The sequence below is a fragment of the Vicugna pacos genome, chromosome 8 (genome assembly GCF_048564905.1).
Source record: "Vicugna pacos chromosome 8, VicPac4, whole genome shotgun sequence".
In the NCBI taxonomy this organism is placed as follows: domain Eukaryota; kingdom Metazoa; phylum Chordata; class Mammalia; order Artiodactyla; family Camelidae; genus Vicugna; species Vicugna pacos.
In genome coordinates, this window is record NC_132994.1 from 22,333,559 (window position 1) to 22,361,121 (window position 27,563).

A 27,563-nucleotide genomic window follows, 5' to 3' on the forward strand; every position below is an offset into this window, starting at 1 on the left:
AGTTGTCTTTTAAGTCTATCTTTCTTTACATACGCTACATAGAAACTGATTTTATTTTGATACAGGTAAACCACCTGCTCAGCTCAATATATTTATTGTTATGTAAACCACCTAAGCAATACATATCTTTGGCAAGTCAATGCATTAAAAAAGATCAACATCTAAGAATATACAGAAGAAAAGCAAAGTAACTCAGATGGAATGTTTCTGGCTAACAAACCACTCCTAAATTTTAAACTAGATTCTACTGATTCACTGTATGATGTTATATAAACAGTCTCTCTTATATATAAGTCTCAATTCCTTTATCTGTGAACACTAAATTAATTATATTTGTTATATTCACAACGGCAATTAATGAAAAATACAAATGCTCACAATTCAGAATTGCCAAAAAGAAACTAAACATAGGGACAGATGTTAAAAAGCCATAAGCTCTTTATTTGGCTATTAATATTTAAGAGAAAATATATCTAACTATTTAAGAGATATTATATATCCAATTATTGGGGTATGCATGTTAATAGTATATTCATAAAGGAAAGAATTCCTTTCAAAATGTCTAATATGAATTCATACATATTCATACAACATGATATATACACATCTGAGTGTGTATGTATACGTATATCGAGTGTGCACACACACTTTACTTAAGAATTCTCACAAGAGTGAACCATTTCGTAACAAATATTCCTGGCCAATTTAAATTCTGAATTAAGCTATCTTGTAGTTTGTATGCAATAATTATGAACATATCTAATTGAAGTAGATTAAATTACTGCATCTCCAATTTAGAAAAATCATGGATTGTAAAATGTTCCTATATATTCCTGCAATTAAACCACTGTGGAAAAAAAATAGAAGATTCATTTCTAAATGACAAGGGAAACTAATGTTTGCATAAACAAATACTACGCGATTCTTACAAAGCGATGTTAAATGTTTCAGGAATCCATACTTAACATGCATTCCACTAAAATGTGTTCAATTATTTGTCTCAGAATCAAAGGGTCAAATTAAAGTTACACACTAAGAAATTTAAAAAAACAAAGGTGTTTTTCTGTGTAGAATTTGGTTTGATGGCAGAATAGTTATAAATTCAATCGTAACCTATAGCCTTATAAAGATACACTGCAGGAGTTTGTGAGGGGGTCAAGGCTGAGGGCAGAGATGTATGCAGTTAATGGTACAGGGGTGATAGCAGAAGTTGGTGGAGTACTCACCCTTTTTCCCAATATCATCAGTCCAAATTTTCCAAAATATCTTACTTTGCACACAGTATAATCTATTTAGTTTACAAAAGATTGGGCAGCCTTCTCTTCTCCTAATGAAGCAAATCTATGGCTTGAAATACTGTCATATAGTTAGATCACCTCCAAACAGGCAACTAATCTATTTAAACTATATTTTAATTTGGTTTTCAAGAAGCTTACAGTGTTTTTTGAAATGGCTTCACAGTAAAGAAGTAAACCACCATATTTCCTATAAACATAATTTCCAAACTAGAAAATTTAAAACACAATGAAGTTTTTGCTCTAGATTATAAAACAAGACTATAACAGAAAAGCAAATCCTATATTTCAGGATCATTGTATATACTGGATAAACCAAGTTGGTAAGATCACTGAACTTTGGCATTAACTGACGTAAGTAATTAGGGAGTGAAAATCATCAAAATCAAAAGATAGGGAAAATATAAAAGGTGAGTTATTTGGTAATTCAGAATAAAGAAAACTGTTGAAAACAAAGTATATGAATGAATATGAGGCAGGATGATTGTAAGTGATTCTAATTTTGACCTAACCATCTTTTAATCCAGAGTCATCTAAATCCACACAAACTTTAAAGCTTGAACTAAAAAGAACATGCCTAAGTTTAGGTGGTAGCTGTGGCAAATTTATATCAGCAGATTGATACAGATCAATTTGCTACAGTTAACAATTTAGCACAGCTCCCCCACATACAAAATGCAGACTGGCTACACCTAGAAGAGAAGGCTTTCACGATTACAATAACCTATAGGCGTCATTAAATATGGAGGTGAACTCTTGCTGTTACATATAATTTAATCATAATATCTAAGGGGAAAAAAAGTCCCCAAACCGAGACACGGTTCCAGGATTTGGAAGGCCCCAGATCTCTTTCAGGGTCTGCCTGGTTAAAAAGCCCCAAGACCCATTCAAGCACACATAATTCAGGAGGCCTGCCTGCCAGCAATAAAGGCCGAAATTGGATACTTGGTGAGATTAATTACCTAGATAGGGCTTGATAATGCAAGTCAAATGGGAATGTAATTAAAGTGCACCTTCCATGAAAATTATTCATTGCTGATGGATCAGGTGACAGATAAATCAAAAGGCATTTTAAAAAAGCCTACAGGTTAACTTGAAGCAGGTCCTTCCTCTTTATAAAGCTCTGTAATTGCAGGTGTGGAATTCACTCTTGCTGGCCTAGCCTCATCATGATACCATAAAACAAAAAGGTAGATTGTAATGCAACCTATTAGAAACAGAAGCCAATAGAAAAACCATTAGGATCACAGTTACAAACAAACAGTCACCTAGACTGGAACCAGTTGGCTGGCAGCTTTCAGAAGAGAATCATTCTATGTTCATCCTATAATGGGGATGCAACCATAAAAGAACAAGTGATGAATTAATAAGCTGAATAGTCCCCAGGGTGCAATTCTTACAGATGAAAGGCATGCTGGGGATACAAACAGTTATAAATTAGAGAAATTGAATGGCATAAGAAGTATTTTACATCATCATTATTAAATAAAGTCTTCCTGGATGTGTTGTTAATTCTTTACTGTCAATACATTTATTTACAGTCTAAGAACAATAAAAAAAAACTGTTCTATAACAACAGAAGGGTAATTTCAGCTACCTAGAGGGATATTAAATCCAATTTCTATGTCACCTTCTTTTAGGTATGTTTATTAGACACCTATGAGAAGACAGATGAAGTGAAATGTCCAATTAAATGATAGTTACTGGAAATTATGGCCTTACATGTTACTCATTTGTTGCTCTAACTAATGAACACATTTTGCTTTTACAGAAGCAAAGAAAATGCATAACAGTTTTCTTGTCTGCAAGAACAAACTTAATGCTAAACAAGGAAACCATGTCATCTAGTAGAATACACATGGAATTCACAAAAAAGGACAATCGCTGTCTCAGAAAAAACCAACAGCATAAAAACTGAAAGATTTTTGTAGTATGAAAATCTTTAAATAATAATATAAATATTGATTTACCATTACAAACCCTCAAATAATTGTGTAGCTTTCCCCTAGAATTTCCAGTTTATGTTCTATTTGAACTTGATAAGAGACAAAATTTGAATTCAAATTCCCCTGACAAATCCATTCACCCTATTATCACATAAAAATCTTTCAAATGAAAAGGTAATCAAAATAATAAAAACCAATTTTGCACTATTCCCAAAAGGCAATTAAACGATGCATCACAAATGTTCTAACCTAATTCTAATACGGTAATATTTCTAAAGTTGTTTTAAATAAAAATAAATTTTACATAGCAGCTCCTTCCACGTGGTTAAAATTAATTAGGAAGTAAGAAAATTCACAGGCAAAGACAGTAAGACTTTAGATATGTAAATTTGATATACAGGGCCTATTTTTGTTTGAAGTGCTATATGTGAACATATAAAAATACATCTGTCAGAAAAGCATCTGTTTATGGTTCTCCATTCCTAAAGGTTACTGATTAAAATTGAAAACAGGCCTGGCAAATACCCAATGCATTTTATCAGGAGACACTGTTCTTTATGTTCCCTGCAGGTTCCAGTTAGTAACTTAATCCCAGTCAAACTATAAAGTAAACTGCTCATGATTTGTCAGATTAGCTGATGCTTGTCCAGAAAAACAGTCTGAAAAAAGAGTCACCAGGACACTGTAATTAAGATCCATTCATCCATTTCATCCCTGGATTGAGGAAAATAATGAAACATCAAAGTAGCCAGACAGCAGTCTAAAGGAGGGCAGTCAGTATCTTTTCAAACATAACACCAGTATTTAATGCAGCAGGTGCCCCAGAAGTGACTGACAGATCATATTAAAATCCAAGGTTTGATGACACAGCATCATGGCTTTCTGTTCGTTGTGTCTGTAATCTTTAAAGATAAAGGAAATGTGACTAAAAACAAAAGGTGAAGGCTTAGTATTATCATAGTGAAAATAGCAAGACAAAAGTTTCCCTAACTTTTAGGTGGTTCTACTTTTGTATAGATAAGTACATGACGTGGGGCATAATTTAAAATGCCTGAGAGAAAGTGGTGGAACTAGGAAGAAAAAGAACTATGAAAGAAAAAAAAGCATGACATAAAATGTAACTAAATATACATAACTATATACATTTTATATTAGGAAAATATATTATTAATAATATATGTTAAGAATTAAGCAATATTTTATAGTGAGAATGATAATAAATATATTAGAGGAGACATTTAAAATGCATAGTTTATCTTAATAGAATTAACATCTTTTCTTTTATGACCTCTATTTCTGAGATTATCAGTTTCTCAACAATGAAATTTATATGAGGCTAAATTTGGGTCCTAAGTGATGTCAGGGATGTGTGAAAATAGGATGAGATGTCAAAACAAGGAGAAAACAAGGTTATGATAATGTATTAGAAAAGAACAAAGGCAGTCTTTTTTTCAAACAAAATTCAGACTCATAATCTATCTTAGTGACTTAACCAGTCTGATAAATGTTGTATGAAATCAGCATAAAAAGTAATCTATTACATTTCAATCTAGCCAACACTGAGCACTTACACCACATATGTCATAGTGTGAGGCTTTGTTTTCAACCATGACAAATATGATTACGACATTCTCGACCCCAAGTTGTCGATCAAAATTGTTTCTCATGGCTCAAAATTGTTAAATCCAAAGGACTTTCTTCTGTTTCCATTCTACTGGCCTCCTGTGACACTTGATTCTATGATCAACTGACTCAGGAAATTTCCCTTCTTTGGTTACTGTGATAGCCCTCCTATCCAACTGGTCTGGCGACTCCTTTTTGATTTTTGCCATGTGCTTTTGATATTCTGCCGGTTCGCTTTTAAACTTTTAAATTAGAGTTCCACCTCCTCTTACCCCAAAAAGGTCATTCATTAACTCACCATTTATAGGCTTATGACTCCCAAACCCATAATACTGAAGTTCCACCAACATCCTAACAACCATTTTCTTAGGAATGTACATGTGCTTATAAAATGTATGAAGTTACAACATACATATAGTTATAACTATCTGTATATATGTTGATAAATACATCAGATAACATGTGATATAGCCTGATATAGCAGGAGCTATGGGTGTTGTGTTTACCAGAATTGGCAACATTCGAATAAACTATACAACAGGGATATGCCTTAACCAGTATCTTTGCATTTGTTATCACAGATGACTGCCACTATGAACGCTAAGCGCAATGTTCTGCATCTTCCTATATGCTGAAGTTAATGATCAAATATTATTAAAACTCAGCACACTAATTATCTGATGTCAACATGCTATGGATAATTAAGAACTGTGTGCATTAAAGCTACTCTAATTGTTTTCCACAGATCTCCTTCTCTAGTCCTTGTGTCTTAAAACAAGGCAAGCAACTAGAGGACTGCATGTACATCTCTGCCCGTGCTTTGTCACAGAACATACATCATCCACTCTGCCTTCTCCCTGATTAATTTGGTTAACTTGCAGCAATTATCTCTCCCTTTGTGGCTGACCCCTTTATAAATGGAGTACAGGAAATTTGGATGATTTTTTCCTGGGTTTTTACCTCTTAATTGATCCTTCTTTCTTGCTTACAATAGTATAAAGAAAAACCAAAGTCATAAAACAGTTGGAATTCAAACAAGGAGCGAACAGGCTTTTGTAGTAGTAATCACAGATTTGAAGAGCAAGATGTTGACAGTGTTCTCTCCTTTACCCTATTACTTAGATCAGTTGGTTAAAACTGTTAATGATCCTCTGGATCAATGTTGTTTCCTTGTAGCTCTAATTTACTGCATTGGTTGATTAGTACAGACTTTTTTTTTTTTGTGGATGGTTCTGCCTCATTCCACCAGATTGCGTGTCCGAATCAAATTTGCTTCAATTCATCACCAACGAAGCAAGGAATAAAATAATCAACATTTACTCTCGCTTAACACTGGGACTGAAAACAGAACAACTAAATGCTTGTAAATTTAACGACTGTCTCCTATCACTCTCAAAGCTATGTCCCTCAGTTTATCCAGGACTTGAAATGATGTATATAGATGGGTGACAGGAAATGAGACTGGACGGGGGAGAGGGGAACCTAAATGTGTACATCAAGTTTATGGGTCCAAGTTTTTTTAATTGAGGTATAATTGACACACAACGTTATATTAGTTTCATTGAATGTTTATCAGCAGCAGCAGCAGCATCACCACCACCAATTCACATGACATGTATGTGTCTATATCTGAACAATGTATGAGGTTACCATTCCCTGGCTTTTCATTCTCTGAAATTCAGCTTATTGATTTATTGCTCTTAAACATATTTTATTTTCCCCTGAAACTGTGCCTGTCTTCACAATGCTATTCTTTTAATAACACTTTAGGAAAATATTTACGATAGTTTGGTCTATGAGAAGTAAGCAAACAACTCACAGATCAAAACCTTTTTGTACTGTGCAACACCAAGTAAATCAGGTAACCAGTTTTGGTCAACTAAGGATCAACCAAAAATCACTTCTTAATTCAATTCATATGGAAAATCTTTCACAAATGTGTTAGTTTGTATTCTTAGCAGAGTAATCTTACTATATGGCATACATTTTGCTGTTTTATTATTTATGATCGTGTAATACCTCCAGAAAGAGAGATGGAATTCAATATGTATTGACCCAGGATTGTGCTCTGAAAAAATTTTGCAGATTTTACGTCAGTCCCTGCTGTTAACTTGCTTTTTGTATCTTTTTCTCCCTAAAAGTAAAGAGCAGGTGGTCTGGTTAGTCACATTTCAGTTAAAACAGATTTTCTGTATTTCACTTGAACAAACTTCATGACTTTAAAAGTAAAGTAGCTATTTCTCTATAAATAATATTCTAGTGGATACATTTTCAATTCACTAAAATTTCTACTCTATAAACTGAGAGTAGAAAAATGAAGGATCTCTTATTAAGGGCAACACATATAATAAGAATTACTTTACATAATTCTATCATTAGGGACTATTCCAGGATAATGATTCTAACAGGCACTCATATATTTTTTGAAGAGCCTGTTTAGAGGAAGCTTAAATTTAACAAGTTACAAATTTAAATATCCAAAACATAGAGTTATAAAAAATTTTTTCACTAGAAAATCCTGAAACACCACTCACTTCTTAATCATGTAGAAATTGCTAGTTTAAAATTGCCAAGAATATGACAGACTTGCTCAAGCTTGAAAATTCAGGGACAAAACTCATAACTTATTTTGTACTGAATGTTCTGCTACCGTCAATGTAGCACCTTCTATAATTTATGAGATAATGAATTGGCTCTATTTAAAAGAACTGTCTTGAATGTCAAACAGCAAAATATTACTATTGATCTTTCTGGCACGTACTCATGCATTGCACTAAAAAGTTTAACACTTTTTGAGGGGGAGAAATCATAGAAATGCAGACAATGTCTACAATTCTTACCCCTTAATCCATCCACAAAAAAGTCATGCCTTAGCTGTCCTCATGTACACGGAAAATAAATAATTTCCTTCAAATTAATATAATGGAATTAAATTATCTCGGGGATGGATATTTACATTAGTCTGCTCAAGCTGCTATAATAAAATACCACAGACTAGGAATCTTAAAAAATGGAAATTAATTTTCTTGCAGTTCTAGAAGCTGGAAGTCCCAGATCATGGTACAGTACGGTTCAAATTTTGATGAGGCCTCTCTTCCTGGCTTGTAGATGGCCACCTTCTCATTATGCCTTGGTGTGAATGTTCCTCAGTGCATGTGGGTGGAGAAAGAGCAAGCTCTCTGGTGTTTCTTCCTACAAGGACACTAATCCTGTAGGATCAAGGCCCCAATTTTATGATCTCATTTAACTTTAATTACCTCCTTATAATTCCTATCTTCAAATATCACACTGGGGGTTAGAGTGTCAACATATGAATTTGGGGAAAGACACAATTCAGTCCATAGCAGTATTATTACTTAGTTACTGCAAAAATTAACTCTTCCCCAGATACTTAAATAATATTATTATCCACAAAGTAGCAATTCTGAGATCAAAGAATTTAAGAAAAGATTAAGATATATTAAATCAAAAATACGAGAGCTTACTTAAAACACCTTACACTGTTTCTTGTGCAGATCAACTTAACCTAACCCCAACAGAAGCATAAATAGTTCATTACAAATATTTATATAATCAGAAAAGGGTGAATCTAACAACTCACAAAAGTACTGAGCCTGGGGAACACGAAAATGGGACGAAGATGAAGGTATGGGGTGAGAACACAGGTGCTTACAGGCCCTTCCTTACATATATTTTAATCCAGAAAATCATAGAACAGCTATGTGCTATAGTCTTAGCAGTTACAGAACTATAAAAAGGAAAAACATATTAAAATAAGTTATGAAAAGCTGGTAGCATGTGCTTAAAATAGTAGTCCCAAGCAGTAAGGAAAAATATCTCAAATCTTGGTCTTTGTTCGTGGTTCTACTACATTCAACGACATATAAAAAGAGAGAAATTCATTCTATTTTCAGCAGGTTTTCAAACTATAAAGAATTATAAAAGTTTTCAAAATTAAATATTATTTGTTTCTTAATATTTTATAATAGGATTATTTTAAGTTTTTGTTTTAAATCTCTATTTAAATACAAAGTTATAGGTGAAAATTGATTTTAAGATTTTAAACGTATCTATAGCTTCAAGACCAAATCACAAAATTTTTATAGTTCAAATCATTATCTTTTATATCCATCACATAATTTAAATAAAATTATACTGAAAGTGAATTAAACTAATCCTTTATTAATCTTGATAATCTCAGAAAGTGTCTTTACATTACAATAAATAATGAATTTCTGAATTTAATTCAACAAATTTACTAAGCATGTACCCTGGGCCCAATATGTCAATAGGGGCTAGAGAATTAAGACCAAAGATGCCACTGTTTCTCTAAACTGAATTCTAACAAGAAAAACAAACATCTCACAGATGACATGTGAAAAATATTATAAGAAAATGCATGAGACACTGTAAGATCACATCACAAAAAGACATAATTTTCTCCTAAATTTCCATTGTAAGTTTGATATGTGAAGATATGTGTAAGCACATGGGTCTTTAAATGTAAAGTGATCAGCACACACTAAGTAGTCAATAAATAATCAATAATACTAGTTGTCAGTATTAATACCACATGGTCCCATTTCCCATAATGAAAATTGCATTAAAATGGTATCCAAAAAAACTTCCTTTATATATGTTTTAATTACTGATATCCACTGAAGAAAAACTGTAAATGTATCTACACACATATTTTTAAATTAATGGAGTTGCAAAACTACTTAAACATTAAAGAATTAAATCTCACTAACATAGTCTAACGCGCCTACTTGGTAAGCAAAGCATATACATTTTGAAAATGTCATGCTCTCCGGTATAAACTGGCATGACTGAATCCTGCTATGCCATTCAGATACATCAGGTTTATAAAATAACTAGAAACATAACAGAAATGCACATTTTGAATGGTTTACTGTTCAAGGAATCTCATTCAGTTGATTTTTCTGCTCCAGATTGCATAAGTGTGTATATGTATATATTTTTTAACAATATTAACACTACTTCTACAAAATTTTTTTTGTCATTGTTCGTTTTTTTTTTCCACATTTATATCTTGTTTCACCTTAGGGAGATTCCTGCATATGATACTACTTGATACAATCAGTAAATACTCTCAAACAAAAAAAAGTATTTTTTTAACATCATGTTTCCTTAAATTATAAATTAAGCACATAAATTCCAAAGAAATCTCAGAATATATAAACTTACATGGAATTAGTTCATTTTACTTAAAGGACACATAACTTGATGGCATACTATTTTAAATCATTGAAAGAGATGATCTAAGGTAATTTATGAGAAAAGTAGTCACAGTTGAGTCACATTAATAAACGTAAGTGAAGATATTCCTGACAAATACAGGAAATGACTTTTAGTACTGTCTCATTTTTGTATAATTTTGCTTATGTGGAATGTTATATTATAAAAGTCTACGATCATGTTTCATTTGGAACAACATATTTCACTGGAACATTATGTAAACATTACAAATCTAAGTATAGGGTATACTGAAGCAAATTTTAATTTTTAACAGAGAAATAAAATCCGGGCATTTGAAAATATAAGGGGAATCAGTCAAATTAAGATACGAAGAAGTGTTTTTGAAGTTTCTTAAAGAAGGACAATAAAATCATAGCCAGAAGGCAAATACTATAGTTACCAATGCTCTCGCCCAGGGAGTATACTTGCTATTAATATCCTCAGGAAATAAAACTTCTTAGTAGGTCCCCTTTTCATTGGAGAGTAATTTATCACCAGACCATTGAGTCAATCTGCAAGTTCCTATGTAAAGGACTGTGGAGCTAAATTCTTTAAGATAGCACTCCATGATAAGATTACATAATACTTAATAATTCTGAGGTAAGCAATGTACTTGACTGCAATAACCTGGGTCATCACTATATAATGTATCTGTGACCTTGGTAAGTCACACACTCTAAGTTTCAACTTTTTACTTGTAAATGGTATTGATACTTGTTTTACCAACTTCACAAATTTACTTCAAGTGTTAACGACACATGTGTGAATAAGTGTTCTATAAACCATCATCCACATAAAACAAAATTGATGATGAGAGAAAGAAAATAGTTCTTTTTGACAGTGTCCCCATAAGGTATCTTTGTGGAGAAATTAAGATGTCTCCACATCATAATGGCAGCTTTGCTGATTCTTTCTCATATTTTCAGAAAATGTCTTTGATTTTCCTGTGTACAGGAATCAAGGCTAGGCAGGAGAATTAAAAAAAAAAAAAAAAACAAACAAAGAGCTACATGTAATACACGAAATGTTCTGTGGAAGATAACACACAAGTTTAAAATGTAAACCAGGATCAGTTCTGTAACTTTCCTGTTCAAAAACATCCAACTTCCACCCTGCCCCATTAAAAAGATCTTTTTTTCCCTAAAAATAAACTTTCGCATTAGCTCTTCCCACAAATCTTTATTCTTCCAGTTCATACCACTTATTCTCTAAGCATACTCTGAACTTTGCCCCTGGTAGTCTTTGGCATGATTTAATCCCCTGTAATGGATGTCCTCATGACCGCCCCCATTCCCCTCGGTGAAGGACTGAAAACTTATTTACTGAGGTCTGAGACAGCTGCTGGGAAGCAGACCTCAGTTCCCTGCCTCCCTGTAGAACCTCCCTGTCTGAAAAATGGCACCTTGCTCCTTCCTAGAGAGGCCTGCAGCCAATGTCTAAACAACAAAGAGGTATTGCTCGGAACAATCTGAAGGTCCCGTACAGATGGAGTGCTCCCCGTGGAGGTGGCCGGGGATTCCAGTGAGACCACATCATGGCTCAACTTCCCCTTTGCTCAGTCCTGCTCCCTTCCCTTCTCTTCAGATGGTGCTGATCCCAAGTACATGCCCTAATACAACTCCTCCAGTAATCTCCATCTCAGTGTCTGCTTCCTGTGGATCCCAATTTAGGAAATCATATCCTCTTCCAAGAGGTTACAGTTTTCTTCCCTAATTCCTTCCTAGTGCTTTCCAGAGTTTCCATCAGTTATCAATCCCATTAAAAATGGTATTATCTGTACACATACGACTCATTTACCAATAATCTGCAGTTAACCTTGCACTGCGCAATGTATAGTTTATTGTATTATGACATTGTCCATTTAATTATGGACATGAATGGGCTCTTAGAGGTCTTCTGTCTCAGACCTCTCCATTACTTACGAGGACTACCTGAGTCCAAAGACACTAAGTGACTCAACTTTGACACTCTTTTCAGGTACATATTACATTTAAAAAGTACCATTGATATACTAAATGTTCAATAACTAGTAACTCTTATTATTACTTCTATTATTATAAATGCTGTAGTATTATAACACACTTATAAATTCTAATAAATATAATTGGCATTAAACCAAAAGCTCTGTTTTTTTTTAAATAATATGAGTCATCAAGTAGTATACTACCATTTCAGAAGAAAATTTAAGTTCAAAGAGGTGAAATAACTTGTCTAAAATTAAGTAATCATGTCATCCACTATCAAATCCTGTGCCTTTCCCATCACATCTGAATGTTTTCATTTCTGTAAAATCAAAATTTAACTTTCCTCCTGTGTGACGACTTTCCTGATTGGAATTAATTGCACAACATTAGGAACACAGAAAGAACTGTGTTAGATGGTAAAGACACAAACATAACATAATAACTGTCCTGAAGAATAACTGCTAAGTCTCTTTGGGGAAAGACCACATATAATAATTTTATATTATGTGTTCTAACGAAGTTAAAAATGAACTAATTGTTTAAATGATCCCACAGTGAATGAAGATATTCCAGAAAGAGCCAGTAACTTTAGGGCAACCTGTTGTTACTAACTTTTCTGCAGACCATTTTGGTGTGTTAATGCACTGGATCTGTGGGAGGAATGCAGTGGCAGCTACAAGGTTTGCATGGAGGTCTTCTTGGAGGCTGATAATACGACCTGCTCATCCTCCTTCGGCAAAACCGTGTCCACTCTGAAGTTCTAGACTGACATCTTTTTTCACAGACAGAATGAATCATTCCTTCTTTGGGGTTTCTGTATTTTGTTCCCAATGCTGTTCTACAGCATGCATCACATTGCGTTCATTGTGTTCAAGGGCCCCTGCATTAGTTGTATCACTAAATACCTATCTGCTGCTCTACGGGCTCCCCACGAGGACAGGACCGTACACTGTCTTCCCATCCTCAGCATCCTGCCCAGTGCTTGACAAAACACACTACTCAGCACAGTTGGCTGAGTTGATGTTTTCAAAAGTAGCATTCAAATAGTTACCTCTCCAGAACACTTGTGTAGTTATTAAGACCATAGCTGCTTCAGAGAGCCTTCCAGTGTAAGGAAGCAGGAGGATCATAATGCCACAAATCAAGTGAATGCTTTCCCCCTCATTTATACAGTTTTTCTAATACCTCCAATATATGTAAGTTTGATCTGTGTGAACTCACTCTTAGTAGGTCAATATTATTCCTAACAAAACAACACAAAAAGAATGTATTTCAGACAGCTTGTGTAGGTCATAGTTTCCTGGTAAGTCAACACTAAAACTATCTAAATATGAATGTCACATATGGTCCTCTGTACACTTTGCATCTGAAAGCTAATTATTGGTTGAAATAAGAACCTCAGTCTTAAGATTTCTTGTGACGAGATAGTAGTCACATTTTTTACAAAATAAATTTTCTCTCCTTCAATGTTGTAACATATAATTGCCAATTCTGGTCCTCGAGTATCCCTCCTCCCCCACATTGCAATAGAAAAAGATTCTAGTACGTTTGCCTTGACAAGTTAACAAAAAGTTACATCAAAAGAGGATCAATCAGCGTTCATTATGCTATTTACTGCAATGACATTTTTATGGCAATAAAGAGTTTTTAAGTTTTCTCTAACATCATCTCATTTAACAAGACAATACAGTAAGGTAGATATTATTTTATCTCCATTTTACTTATGGAGAACTTTAGTGATCCACCTAACAGCGTGTGCCTCTTAAGTGACAAAGCAGGGGCTGGGGTACACGTCCTTTAACCCCAATAACCCTACTCCTACCCTGAGGAACAACAAGGCATCTTCAGTGTACTTCCACTTCCACAAATACTGTTATGAGGGGGTGGGGGATCCTGAGCTCCAGACTCCACAGTTAATAGAAAAGGAACTATGAAGTGCACACACTACCTTTCAAACACTGTCTGGTTATTTTCCATCCTTACTCTCCCTCCTTGCTCAGACAAATGCAGATTCTACTGATAAATCTTTTTTATACTAGACATCAGTAGATTGCTGATGAGGGAGATAACTGACCAGAGATCCAGGGAGATAACTGACCAGAGATCCAGATTTAAATTCATTATTGAAGTGACTGCAGTATAAGATAGGTGGGAGGTGCTGCTGTTTGGTAAACACAGAGTGAGAAATTTAAGGATCACTGCAGGTTCCCATGGATAGTCATAAACATGGACAAAGTTTCAAATCATCCCCTCCATTAGAAAAAGCGAAAACATTGGTGATGGGGGAAGTGGGTACAAATCTAAGAGAACTATAGACACCAACATATTCTGTTAAAAATAAATTAAAACATTTAAAATTACTGCAGTTGTTGCCTTATTAATGTACTTCTTTTTGAAAGCAGAAAAAGCTAACGGTTTATACTCATGGGTTTTTAGCATTTGAGATGCAGTAGAGACTAGGTAATTGTGAATTAATATTTTAATATAAAGTGCAAACCTAGTTTGCTTTTTAACTTTATTCTATTTATTCTTTAAAAAAAAAGTTAATAGCTTTATTGAAGTATAATTTCCATACCATAAAGTCTACTCATGTTAGGTGCACAATATATGAGTTTTCAGTATGTTTACAGAGTTGTGCAACTATCACAATCTAATTTTTGTACATCTGAATTACCTCCCCAGAAAAACAAACAAACCTAGTTTGCTCTTAACTAGAAGAGAATCAAGGGACAAAGCCGTCTTTCCTAACTACTGTGAGAGGGTTGATTCAGAAATTTATGGAAAATCTATGACCCATTTAGGCTGTGTAGTATTAACTTGAAAAATTAAACAACAGACGTTTAAAGAGCAAGAAAACAGATTCCCCAGAGTGGTCTATCTGGCAAACACTATTTGCGATATCAGTTCAGTGTCTTTAGGTTGTATTCAAAAATAAATAAAAATATTCCTTCTTAAATTTGGTATCAGCAGGAATAAAGAAATTATTCTAGCTCTGCAGACCTAAGAGCTTCTATTAATGCTTCCAAAGATAGCTCTAAGCGTCATCCTCATGAACCAAAAATGTTTCAAACCCACTCACTGTAACTTAGGATGACAAATTTCAATATAAAGCAACACAAGTAAAAATATCTACTGACAACAGCATTTCAAAAGAATGGTAAATAGGGTAAGGTAAATAAAGTGAATCAGTCCAAATATCAGTTAAATCAGTTACTTCTTTTGTCCAATTTTTGAAGATTTAAAAGTCTCTATGCTGTTTTACCTCCAGACTTCAGCTTTTCCATGAGAGATCTGATTTGCAATAGCCTTTTAAATAAACATCAAAATGAAACCTTTAGAAAAGGCATCCACTAATCTGTTCAACATGGTAAGTATGAGACTATATGCATCGGTTTCATCGTGCAGATATAATTTAAATAGGAAACATTCTATTGAAGTTGGCATAGATACAACGAACAGATTACTCTATGTCCAGGAATTTGGGATACAACTGATTGCTGACAGCTAGCCAGAGGTCAAGAAGATCCTGTGATACATCTATTACGATGCTCACACAATTCAGCACTCCAGTGCAGGTCCAATTTTATTAATGACAGTGACACAGCACTTGGCTACATTAACTGCACAGCATCTTCCTTCAGAGCAAGAATTTTCAAAAGTTTGAGAAAACCCTCAATTTCTCAAACTGCCCTCAGTAAGTAAGATTTTTCTGAAGGGTGAGAAATTCTCCAATTTCTGAAACTTCCTTCCCAATTTGTATTTTCCAAAACCTACTTATCACAGCAAACAACCAAGTAGGGCATCTTAAACACTAATAAAAAATAAGCAAGAACTGCTTTTAGGCTGACCTACAAGTTCACAATCATCATGATTATTACATTTCTTAATTCATTTATCTTGAAAACCTCATGAGGTCTCCCAAGTACTTATTCCAATATTCTAGACATTAATACGATCACAAAGCTAGAGCTGAATGTGAAATTCCCACGTGCAAATTTTAAGGCAGACTTGTCATATACTACAAATATCACATCCTGCGTGGCAACAGATTAGTTAACACTATGTGAGACACTGAAGCCAACCCTTTCATTACTTCTAATTATGTAGATTTTGATCATAAGCAACATACCACATAAAAAGGTAAAAGTGCAAGAAATACCCTACATCTTATTTTTCCAATAATTGCCCTCTCTTCCTCTAGATCTTAAGAGAGCTGCTTGTCTTAGAGCAGTCTTAACTGGCTTACAATTTATCCTCTTTTATTTCTCCTGCCAGATCTCTGGAGGAGATGTTAATGAGTCCAGTAATGGTTTAACAGGCAACAGAAGAAATAACAAAGAAAAGTTAAAGGTGTGAATAATCAACAAGCTGCAATAACCAAGTTCTGCCTAGCCAAGCTGACCAAATATTTGAGTGAGACACCTCACTTACATAGTCACATTTTTCACTTAGCGAAGACAAACACAAAAACATACCTGCTTGACCTGTGGTGACGCTGACAGCCGCAAAGAGCCTCTGGGACCGGCTTAAGTCAGAAACTCCATTTACAGCTTCAACTTCAAAAGTATAATTAGCGTGGGCCAGCAGGTCCATGACAGTGACATAGTTATCCTCTAATCCAGTCTGCTGGGGCATGTAGCCAATGTTACTCCCACAGGGAACGCACTCGCCCTGCTCCCAGCTGCATCTCTTACACAAGATTCTGTAGGTTACATCGTTTCTTCCCCCATTGTCTGCGGGAGGACTCCATTCCAAGCTCACTGTGGTTTGGTTGATGTTGAAGATGAGGTTCTGCGGTGCAGATGGAGGCCCTTGGGAAATCAAAAAATGAATAAACAAATAAACAAAAATCGATCACAAAAACAAACAAAACCATGAACAAAAGGATCCGTGTGGGGCAATAAGCTAGTGGCTCAATTACCATATGGAAAATTAGCTGAAATGCTTTCTTTCACATAAATATTTCATTCCCTTTCCTAGACAGACCGTACAAAAGCCTTCTTGAATTCTCTTGGCAAGAGGCTTTATTTATTTTCCATTTAATACATCAAAATGAAAACAGGATAACAACTGTCTTTGTACTTTTGCCATGGTCTTTAGCTATTTCTCTTCCAAGCAATTAAAAAAGAACAGTTAATGCACCTAGAAAAACAGTTGTGCAGTTGTTTAAAAATAGTTTTCCTTTTAACCATATAATAGAGAATACATCTATTCATCCTTAATGTGTTCAAGAATGATTTATAGTAATGTCTGGAATTGGCTTTGGATTGAGTCTCTCAAACATTCATTAATTGAAGCACCAAGATGTGAGATTTGCTCTATTTAGTGATGGAATTTTAATTCAGAAACCATTACTTTTTAATCACACTTCATATCCATGTAAGGCTCAAATAACTTTTCCATTTTATTTATGATTCCTGTTAGATACATGTGAAAAATATTGTTAAAATGCATCTTGATTTTGCAGACATGAAGATTACACTGATGATGGTGAAAGATGTATCTACTTTATATTACCAGTTACCTTTATCAGTTCATGGGAAATTTTAAAATATTTTAAAATAATTAAGAATGTGTTCATACATTTTATGCCTATCTCAAAGATGTCACAATAGTAAAAGCAGATGGAGGGGATTTGAAAAGTCCTTCCTTAGTCTACAGTTGTGGACTTACTTGTGCACGCCACATATGGTGGGTCCGATGGAGCCCTGTAATACCCGTCCTCACAGTCACACCTTGCGGAGCCTTCTTTATCAGAAAAACTGTGAGTTGGACAACGAGAGCACTGAAGATCTTGAGAGGAAGATTTGTAGAACCCACGGCCACAGGCTGGGAACACAAAAGGAGGTGAAAATAGAAACATGAGAACCAACAGATCTTTTTCTGAATTTTAGTAATGTTTAGCAAAGAATAAAATATGAAATTTGATTTGTGAAACACATGCTTTTTATGATAAAATTCTGTTTAGTGAAAATCAGTAACTCAATTTTATAATACTACACTTTAAAACAATAAAAACCAAATGATCCAGCAAACTTGCACCTGCAGCTGGCATCAGTCCAAAGTCTAGAGCCCAAAACTAAACACAAGCATAATTTACTTAGACCAAAATCTCAGGATATCTAATTCAGGATAAGTTTGATTTCAATAGTAATTAACTTGCTTGTTGATTCACATTAACACACTTCAAAGTTATGTTTTCTTAATTTAATATAGCTGTAAATTAACTTCTTACATGTTAATTTGGTTCATTTTGAAAATATTAAATAATTTTATTACCTGACTAGACATAATAGTTATGTAAAAATCTGCATCAAATACATTTGATAGAAATGTATCCCCCCTGGTTTTCAGGAAACTTTAAGAGACAGTTTCAACCAACTTAAGTTGTAAGGAAGGTTGCTTTCCACTAAGTGAACTTCCTTGTGACTAAAAATAATGAAATCCTATGAATAGGAGAAACCTACTCGACCAGAAATAAGAAGAAAGCCACCAACTGCAAACAGATGATGACGGATTCTCCTACTAGGACAGGTTAAGACAGTCACACGAACGCAGAAACTGCTCTCAGCAATGAACAGACAGGCAGAGAACATCTCTTTCACCTCCCAGTAAAGCTGATCTTACTTAGAGCTTAGAGCCTACTTGTTATTAAATCAAGTAACGTGGAACCATTTACTATCCCCAGACATTTTACATATTTATCTTCAATTAAAAGTTGGCAGATTAAATTTTTATTATTTCAACAATTTTTAACTGATCGATGGTACTGTACAATGAATATATCAAATAAATACAATTTACCCTCCATATTTATTAAATGAATATATATTTGAGTTTCAGTGACCTTCAAACTTAATAGAAATTAATTATAAAGAAAAATTAGTAAGTATTTAAAATAAATTAAATTATAACTTTTAAGGTACTATATTCAAGTTTATTTAATGTTCCCAACTTGGGCATTATTCCAGAGCATAATCACACTTTCACTCTTGGGTGGGAACAAAATCCTATCTTAACCACATGATATATTCTCCAGAAAAAAGTCAAGGCATTCTGTACTTTTGTTCACATGCTGAATATTTAATACATAATTTGGTACAATTGAGAACTCCAAATTACCTTTTAAGCTTCAAGAAAATAAGACTTTCGTATATGAACAGGCTAGGTATTTTAGATAACTCAGAAATTTAAAGATAGGTTAAGTTGGGAGTTCAGGATTTGCAGATACTAACTTTCATATATAAAATAGAAACAAGTCTCTTCTGTATAGCACAGACAACTATATTCAGTATCTTATAGTAACCTATAGTGAAAGTGAATATGAAAACAAATATATGTATGTACATGGATGGCTGAACTATTATGCTGTACACCAGAAATTGACACAACATTGTAAACTGACTAGACTTCAACAGTAAACAGAACTACAACTGTCTCTTCATAAATGTATGGTCCATTACTGCCCTCAGAATCCAGTCTGCCTTTAGTTGACTTCCTCAGTTCACACAAGAGGAGAGCACTCACAAACACATTAGACAAAGGAGTTTAATGCATCTTCATGTGTTCTCAGTAGCAATTACTACAAATCTAAAGGCACAGAGAGGACAATGAGATCAATTATGAAATAACATCAAAAAAAAAAACCCTTTCAAATGTTTCTAAAGAGATCTTGCCACAGAAAATCATGGTTAACTGCTGGGATAAAGAGCTTAGCAGGGATTTCTCAGGATGGAAACTCCTGTCTTTAAGTATGCCCTTTATCTTGCTCCATGTACTACCTGTAGCACAATGATCAGGTATAACATCTGTAATACAGAGAAGGCAGTGCTCTACTCACAGTCTGCAGCTTGATAACACTGAGGCTCAGAGAAAGACAAGAAAAAGAGAGAGAGACAGGGAGAGACGGAAGAGGTGTACGCTGACAGTCTTTGATGGCACCATGTGTATTGATTTACTTTCTGCAGCGAGACGAGGTTAGGGAGTAAGGAGATGGGGAAAATGATGGCAACACGATTTAACATCTACTAGGCAAGGCTTCCAGGATTAGGAGGCAGCAAACTACCTAGTGGGATCCCTCACAATTCTCATCCTCCCATTGCAAATAATGGCCTCTAACTAAAGGCTTCCTCCCACGTTTCTCACAAATAAGGAGGCCCATTTCTTGCTCAACTTACGTGATCTGTAAAATACACATGGTACCTAATGTGGAGAAATTTATAACTCTTATCACTCAGCTTTCAAATTACATTCAATTCTGCTACCATTTTAGCAGATGGGAAAACAGATTTGAAGCAAAATTAACCTGAGTTCTTCAAATAATTCTGTTTGTCTAGGTTAAAGCTGGATTTAGAACACAGGACTGCTGATACTCAGCCATATGCTATTCCACCAGCCTTGACTGCTGAACGAGCCAAAGTCTGGCACCTATCCAATGGGTCTCACAGCTTTAGCAACCCCCAAAATGAATTTTCAGTGGGTCCTTATTGCCTTTGATTATATCCTTTGAGTAATTTAAATCTATTACTTTAATTTACAAAATCTATGAAATAGTATCCTAGCGCACCTTCCAGAAGAGATATTAAATAGGTCTCCTGCATTTCACTATGAACTTGGCACTGAAGATGTCTGCAAAAATATGGGAGTGGAAGTACAGCTATCATTAAATAGCTAATAAGAGAGGCAATCCCTGAAAAAATGTGGTCATAAAAGTCTTAACATTTTTCTTTGAAGTAATATTCTGTTTCAGTTCAGTTAATATTGAAAATAATAAGCTGTAATAAGACAGTTTTCACTTAACCTCTAAGGAAACGATTAATTTAGATTTATTAGAAATAAGTACAAAATCTTGGGAGCTACGTACGGTGTTAAGAGTAAAGCCAAGAACATGAGAAGACAGAAGCTGTATCTCTTAGGATGGTAGTGAGCAATTGGGTGGTAAAAAGTTTGAGAAGGAAGTAACAGATGCTCATAAAATTAAAATTTTAGATGAGAGATCTAGATGAAATACCTTGAGTAAAATACTCAGTAAGAGAAACTGGAGTGGAGTGATATACCTGAGATTCAACCACTTAAGGAAGACTTACCCAGGCTCTCCAACGGCTCCCAAAAGCCTCCATGGAAATAAAGGCAATTTCTCGTCTCTATAAATGCAGATGGTTTTCCAAAAAGGCACTAGTAAAAAAGTTTTTCACGGCAAGTGCCTTCTGAAACCTCTAAGATAAATTCTTTTTATACACAATGAAGTATGTAAGAATGACTTTCTAGGAATAGGTTAATGGCAGTTTTAAAACTTTTTTTCTTCCTTTATTTCTCAATTTGTTCACCTGCATTTGAACTCAAAGCAAACTTTAATATAGTATGTTCACTACACTAAAGTTAGTTAACGATAAGAAACATACCATTTGAATTTCCTGCCTTTTGATGATTTTGCTTTTTTAACTGAACATTGTCTTAAGGTAACATTTCACTGTATTGATGAAGTTTGGGAAGATTTATAAAATTTATTTTCGATGTTTAATTATCTTTGTAAAAATAATATTTCAGGGATTATTTTGGTAATAGTAGTTTTCAGTGACACCACAAAGTCCTGGGATTGATTCTTTTCAGTTTTTTTTTCCCCAGCCCTCAGGACCTTAATGAATAAAACAGCAGAAGTTCATTATCCTAGAGCTAAGAACCATAATCTTGTCAGACTTCATACACTAAGCCAGTTTTCGCTTAGCCAGTTGTTTAAATGGAAAGCCCCCAAAGAAAAGAAAATCTAAAATGCACGTGAAACTTGAATTTACTAGACAGTAATAATATCATCTACTGCAATATGTCTACTAAATTACATTACAAAATATACTAAAGTCCAAGATCTGCTATATTATCTACTGTAATGAAATAAATGAATGTATTTAATTTCAACTGTTTTTAAATAAGAATATTGTCCTCTGTAATGAAATTGGTTCAAATAATATTTGGGATTTAAATTCTTAAAAACACACACACACACAAAGTGGAATTTCCCATTTATAAGTAATTACTTAAGAGCAACAAAATTCTGAACACAAAGGTATTTAAATACATGAGAGAGCTGGTACCAAAGCCTTGTATTCTGATTCTCAACTAAACTCTCCTGACAATCGTATATCCCATAGTTGTCTTCAAGGGGTTTCAAGTGTTTAAGCAAAGGGGTGCCAGGCCTTTGAGTACATACTTGCATAAGGCAGTCTGTGTTACAATCAGGGAGCTGGTGTAACAACTCTGTGTTTTCAATGAACAATCCTAAAGGCCATCTTAAAACTACAGACAACCTTCCACTCTAGGCTAAGCACGTAGGTGAAATAGGCTATTTTTCCTTCCTGATCAAGGGTACAGACACTCAGACTTGCCCTGGTTCCTTAGGTTTATGACCTACAAGGGTAAGTTTGGGGATACCCTATCTGATTATATATCTAAGGACCTTCTCCCACAAACTGGTTATCCCATAAAATCCACATACTTCTAGATTTCTTCCACAGCAAATAAAGATTCCCTCAATCTTAATGGGCACATTTTTTGAAAATTTTAAACTCCAACTTTAATCTCAGACATAGCTGACCTTGTCTTGAGCATTAAGGCACTGATAATATGTATCTTAGTTGGCTGTCCTCCACGCCAGCACATTAGGGATGCTTTGAAAAAGACACTACTGTCTTGTCCCTATTAAAACAACTGAATCATTATTAGGGCCTGGATGTTTCTATATCTTAGAAGATTTCCAGGTATTTAGAATCACCACTCTGGAGCTTCTAGGTCTTTTCTCAGACTATAAAAGTCTGTAAAGAATGCATATAAGATATTTCTACCATAAAATTGATGAGGGAGATAAAATTAGACAATATTGAGAAACATAATAAATTATAATTTTTAAAAGTAAAAATTAAAAAATTAAAACTTATTAATGAGCCAATCAAAAAATACACAAAGAATATGAATAGATATTTCTATATGGAAGATATATAAATGGCCAATAAACACAAAAAACAATGCTCATAATCATTAGTCATCAAGGAAATGCAAGTGCAACTTTTATATTTGCATATATTTATATATTATTTTATATTATTTATGTATAATTTAATATTATTTACATACATTATAAATACATATTACATATTTGACTTTTATAATTTTATAATTATAACTTATAAAAATTAGGTTATAATTTTATAACTCAAATAGGTGCTTATCAATACCAAACTTATATGTAGGCAAGATTTTTGACACATTATATGCAAAGTTAATTTTCAGTGAATATACAAACAGACCTTAAACATCCCAATGAGATACCATTTATACCCAGTAGGAAGGCTATAATCAAAAATACAGATAAACAAATTCATTAAGAATTCTGAGTAATTTTATAACCTAAATATATATGCTTATCAATACCAAGCTTACACGTAGGGAATATTTTTGATACATTATATACAAAGCTAGTTTTAAGTGAATATATGAATAGACCTTTAATGTTCTTATTTTACCCACATCACTGTGCTAGACAAGGGCGGGTCTCCTTCTTTGCCACCCCCAACCGAACTTCTCCGAGCAGCTAAGTGAATTCAACTAGACTCAGCTTCCTCAGGCCTTACTCTGTTTCCAGACCTGTGATTTTAAGCACAATTAAACTTTTTCTGAAGGAATTATGTGTATGTGTCTGTGTGTGAAACATGAGGCTTTGCAGATGTTTCTGGCCACAGTTACGCAGCTGCAGAGAGTTTATTAATTATGAACTATAAGTGGATTGTTCTGTAATTCAAACTTTCTGGGCTTTAATATTATTGTAGAATCCACATACATACATAGTTAGGGATTCTAATGAATGTTGGCTTTTTTTTTATTATTTATTGCAGATGGACATTTGACTTAATTTAGGCAAAACTAGTTGTTTCCAGAGGAGCTTTCAAGTATCTGTGTCATATTAATGTTTATGCTTCCATATGCAAAGGGGAAAGCACAGCTTGTAGAAATAGTACTCCCACTCCTCAGAGTGTGACCTCATCTGGGATGGACGGATCCAGAATCTGTATTTTAATCCTATTGACAGTGCCTCAGTGGGAATAATTACAAAAGTCTGCCTGAAAGGCAGACCTCCTGTCATGGACACGCTATGATTTTTCATATTGAGAATGAACAGCAGGCAGGGAGGATAAAAACAAGACACAACGAGTATATTACAGTTTGTGAAGCACCATCCTATTACCCTACAACTAACTTGTAAGACTTTAGGGAAAAAAATGATGCAGAATATAAAGTTTGTGATAACAGGTGCTCAAGTGCTGAAAATAATTTGGGGATTTTTAAAACTAAAAAGAAAACAAAAATTAATTTCGGGGCATTTTATATATATGTGTGTGTATATGTGTGGTATTTATTTGTGTTATTTAATTGAGTACTTACTATTTTATTGATGCTATATAGTGGAAAAGAAACAGGTAAAATAAAAAGCATTTAAGAATTTTATTTTTAAGATTTAGACTACAAAAGGACAGAAAACAAAGCATTGTGTAAACAGTTTTTTTCTTCTTTATTAAATTATCAGCTTGAAATATGCTAGGATTTTTGCTGAGGTCTGGCATTAAAATACTCTCTATTTTACCAGAATCTCACCATAATTCTGACCTCATTACCAAAACGATTTTTCAAAAAGAGTAAAAAAAAACGCCAAGTTAGAATATTCAAAATGTTTTTATCTTCTTGTTCCCCTTTTTAACAGTAGCCAATGTTAAAGAAATAATGTGATAAAGTGAAAGAGAACCAGATTTTAATTCAAAAGAACTGTGTTCAAATTCACTCCACCTCTTACTGGCAAGCAACTTGGACAAAGCCATTTTACATTCTTGGATTTCAGTGTCCTTGTCTTCTTGTTATTAATTATTAAGAACTACTGACACTTTTTTTTATATTTCAATCTGCAAAAGGTTGTTTTAACAGTAATGCAGTAATTGGCTATCCAGCTGTTAAATTCTCATACAACTGTTTTCATTGAAATGCCATCTTTAAAAGCACATATATTTCTACCATTTTATCACCACCCCCAAACCACACGTGCTAACTCACACCCGCTTGGTCTTTCAGTGGTGTCTCAGCAAGAGTGTGAAAGACAGGTTCTAAAAGGGCTGTCCTGTCTCGCACGCAGCCCTGACAGGCAGCGGCAGGCACTGTGTCAAGGATTCCTCCTCTCAGCGATTCACCTCCACTTCTCCCTGTGACATTGTTGTCAAACCCCGTCTGTGTTCCCAGAGATGTGCACACTCATTTTGATTCCTACAGGTAAGGATCCAGAAATGGAATTTTTTAATTATGTAAATGACTTCATAATCAACTCCCATAAAGAAACAGATTCAAAATGAAATGAGACCCTTCTGTATCTCACTGAATATTGTTCTCATAGGTCCACTCTGAAAGATCAACCTACAGATACAAAACATAAATAACTATGAAATCTCAGGATTTAGTAACCCCACTGGAAATGAACTAAAATAAATAATCTTGACCTTAATTCAAGTCTATAGCAAAATAGTATAACTATGGGGTTTCCAAGGATGAAAAACACTTAAATTTGGGGAGGCCAGCTAACCAAACATTACATTATTTATTTGTAGTAACTAAAAAAATGTGGCTTATTTATGACACACTATTATTTTATTTCACTAAAAGACTTCCTTGAGGGTGTGTTATTATGAATAAGAGGTTGCAGTAAGTTTTAAACAGTAACTGGTTTTAAGAAGATTTCAGACAAGGAGCACAATTTTCTCTAGAATTTATGCCACTGTCAAGTTTATTTTTTAAATATTTCTCTCATATTTATCATAATACCATGCATTTTATAATTTCAGTTTTCATTATTGTTTCTTATTATGCTAAATTATTCCTCACAGTTTTGAAAACATAGCAAGAAAGGTCAGATAATGAAAGCCTTATTTACAAAACATGATGTAAAATATCTGAGTGAGATATTTTGAAAGATCAATACTCATTTTAACATAGCCATATGAAAAACATTTCTTAAAAGATAAAATTCATATTCTGAGTGACATTGTTAATTTCATCACACAGGGTATTACTTCAACAATCTTGAAAAGACCATACCACTTGTCCTTTACATAAATAATGAGTCTGAAGTCCCCTCCAGCATGTAATAGCTATGTAAATTTGTTTAAGTTCTCTGAACCCAGTTTTTCCACAACTAAAATAGGGAAGCCAAATAAGACTATCTCCTAAGACTGTTGCGAAGTAAAGTGCATGATTCATGTGGACAACTTAGCACAACACCTGGCGGAGAATAAGAACTCAATAAATAGTACACTATCATGATTATTTCACAATGGCAACTTCCATGCTTCCAGTTGTGGTCCCACTCTACTTTCTAACCTTGACAAACACTGAACACTTCCCCATTGTCAGATGTGTATGCAAATAACAAACACAATTAATTATCAGGCAAAAATAGTCATATTACACATTATTCCCTAACTAAATAATTATTGTTTACCTACCCTTTGCCTTGTGCTAGACAATGGACCAAAGTCATATCTGCTAAAAGACAAATATGATCTCTCAATACTGTGTATTACTTTTTGACCTAACATCAAATGGTATGGATAATTATGTCAATTATGTGCTTAAGCTAATTAAGTTTCTGATTTTTCATAGGAAATTACTTACATAAATTATAAATATTGTACCCTAATTTGTATCTTTTACAATGTGCTTAATTATCTCCTATTTCAGTGGTGAACATAGACTCAAAAGTCACCTTTCCTGTCAAAGCTGTAGCATTTCATCAATGTAAAGTGAGAAAACTACTCAGTGTAGGTAGACACGCAGGAAATGTGTGTAGGTACATATTATTGACCAATTATATTTAAACTGGAGAGCTATTCGCGGCAATTATTGGCTTGTTTTTCAAGGAGGCAAACAGTGGATCTGGCAATATCAGAATATTCTGTAAGAGCAGGTTATTTCAAGTTCAAAAAACTTCAGCTGGACAAGAAATACATATATAATTACAAATGTTTGAGACTACTTTATATTTAATAAAGTAAATATTTTCAGTTAAATTCAAAGAATTAAAATTAGACAATTTTGTGAGTGATTCATCAATAATTGGTTTCTCTCCTACAATATATTTAAAGCTATATATATGCAGAAAAAGTTTGGAAGATTTATAGCCAAAATGAAAAGAATTAATTTCATTTTAATTTCTTAAAATAAAGAGTAGACTTTCCATTTCAAGCAATCTAAGAAACGAGCTTTTCACAACCAGTTTCCTGCAATAATATCAAAAATGATTAAAACAAAATCATCAGTTAAGGCAATCTTTCTAGCTATTTCATGAAGACTATTTTCCCCTTATTTAGTCCGTTATAAAATGTGGATCAATACTAAGTCTCGTGAAGCAAATAACCCTAAAGCAGTTTAAGGCAGTTTGAACATGTGGGGAA

General features: G+C 34.0%; 1 protein-coding gene across 6 annotated transcripts in view; it reads right to left on the minus strand.

Annotated features, from left to right (window-relative positions):
• EPHA7 (EPH receptor A7) overlaps positions 1 to 27,563 on the minus strand; it is a 161,409-nt gene that overhangs the window by 85,447 nt on the left and 48,399 nt on the right. For 5 of the 6 annotated variants that reach the window (XM_006200278.4, XM_072965632.1, XM_006200277.4 and 2 more), the window contains exons 4-5: positions 17,761 to 17,916; positions 16,563 to 16,898 (exon numbers count right to left, since the gene is read on the minus strand). In XM_006200278.4, the coding sequence (XP_006200340.2) occupies positions 16,563 to 16,898; positions 17,761 to 17,916 (492 nt within the window). Of the gene's footprint in view, positions 1 to 6,920; positions 6,999 to 16,562; positions 16,899 to 17,760; positions 17,917 to 27,563 lie in introns of those variants that run through there. The other variant, XM_072965633.1, reaches the window with a different exon arrangement.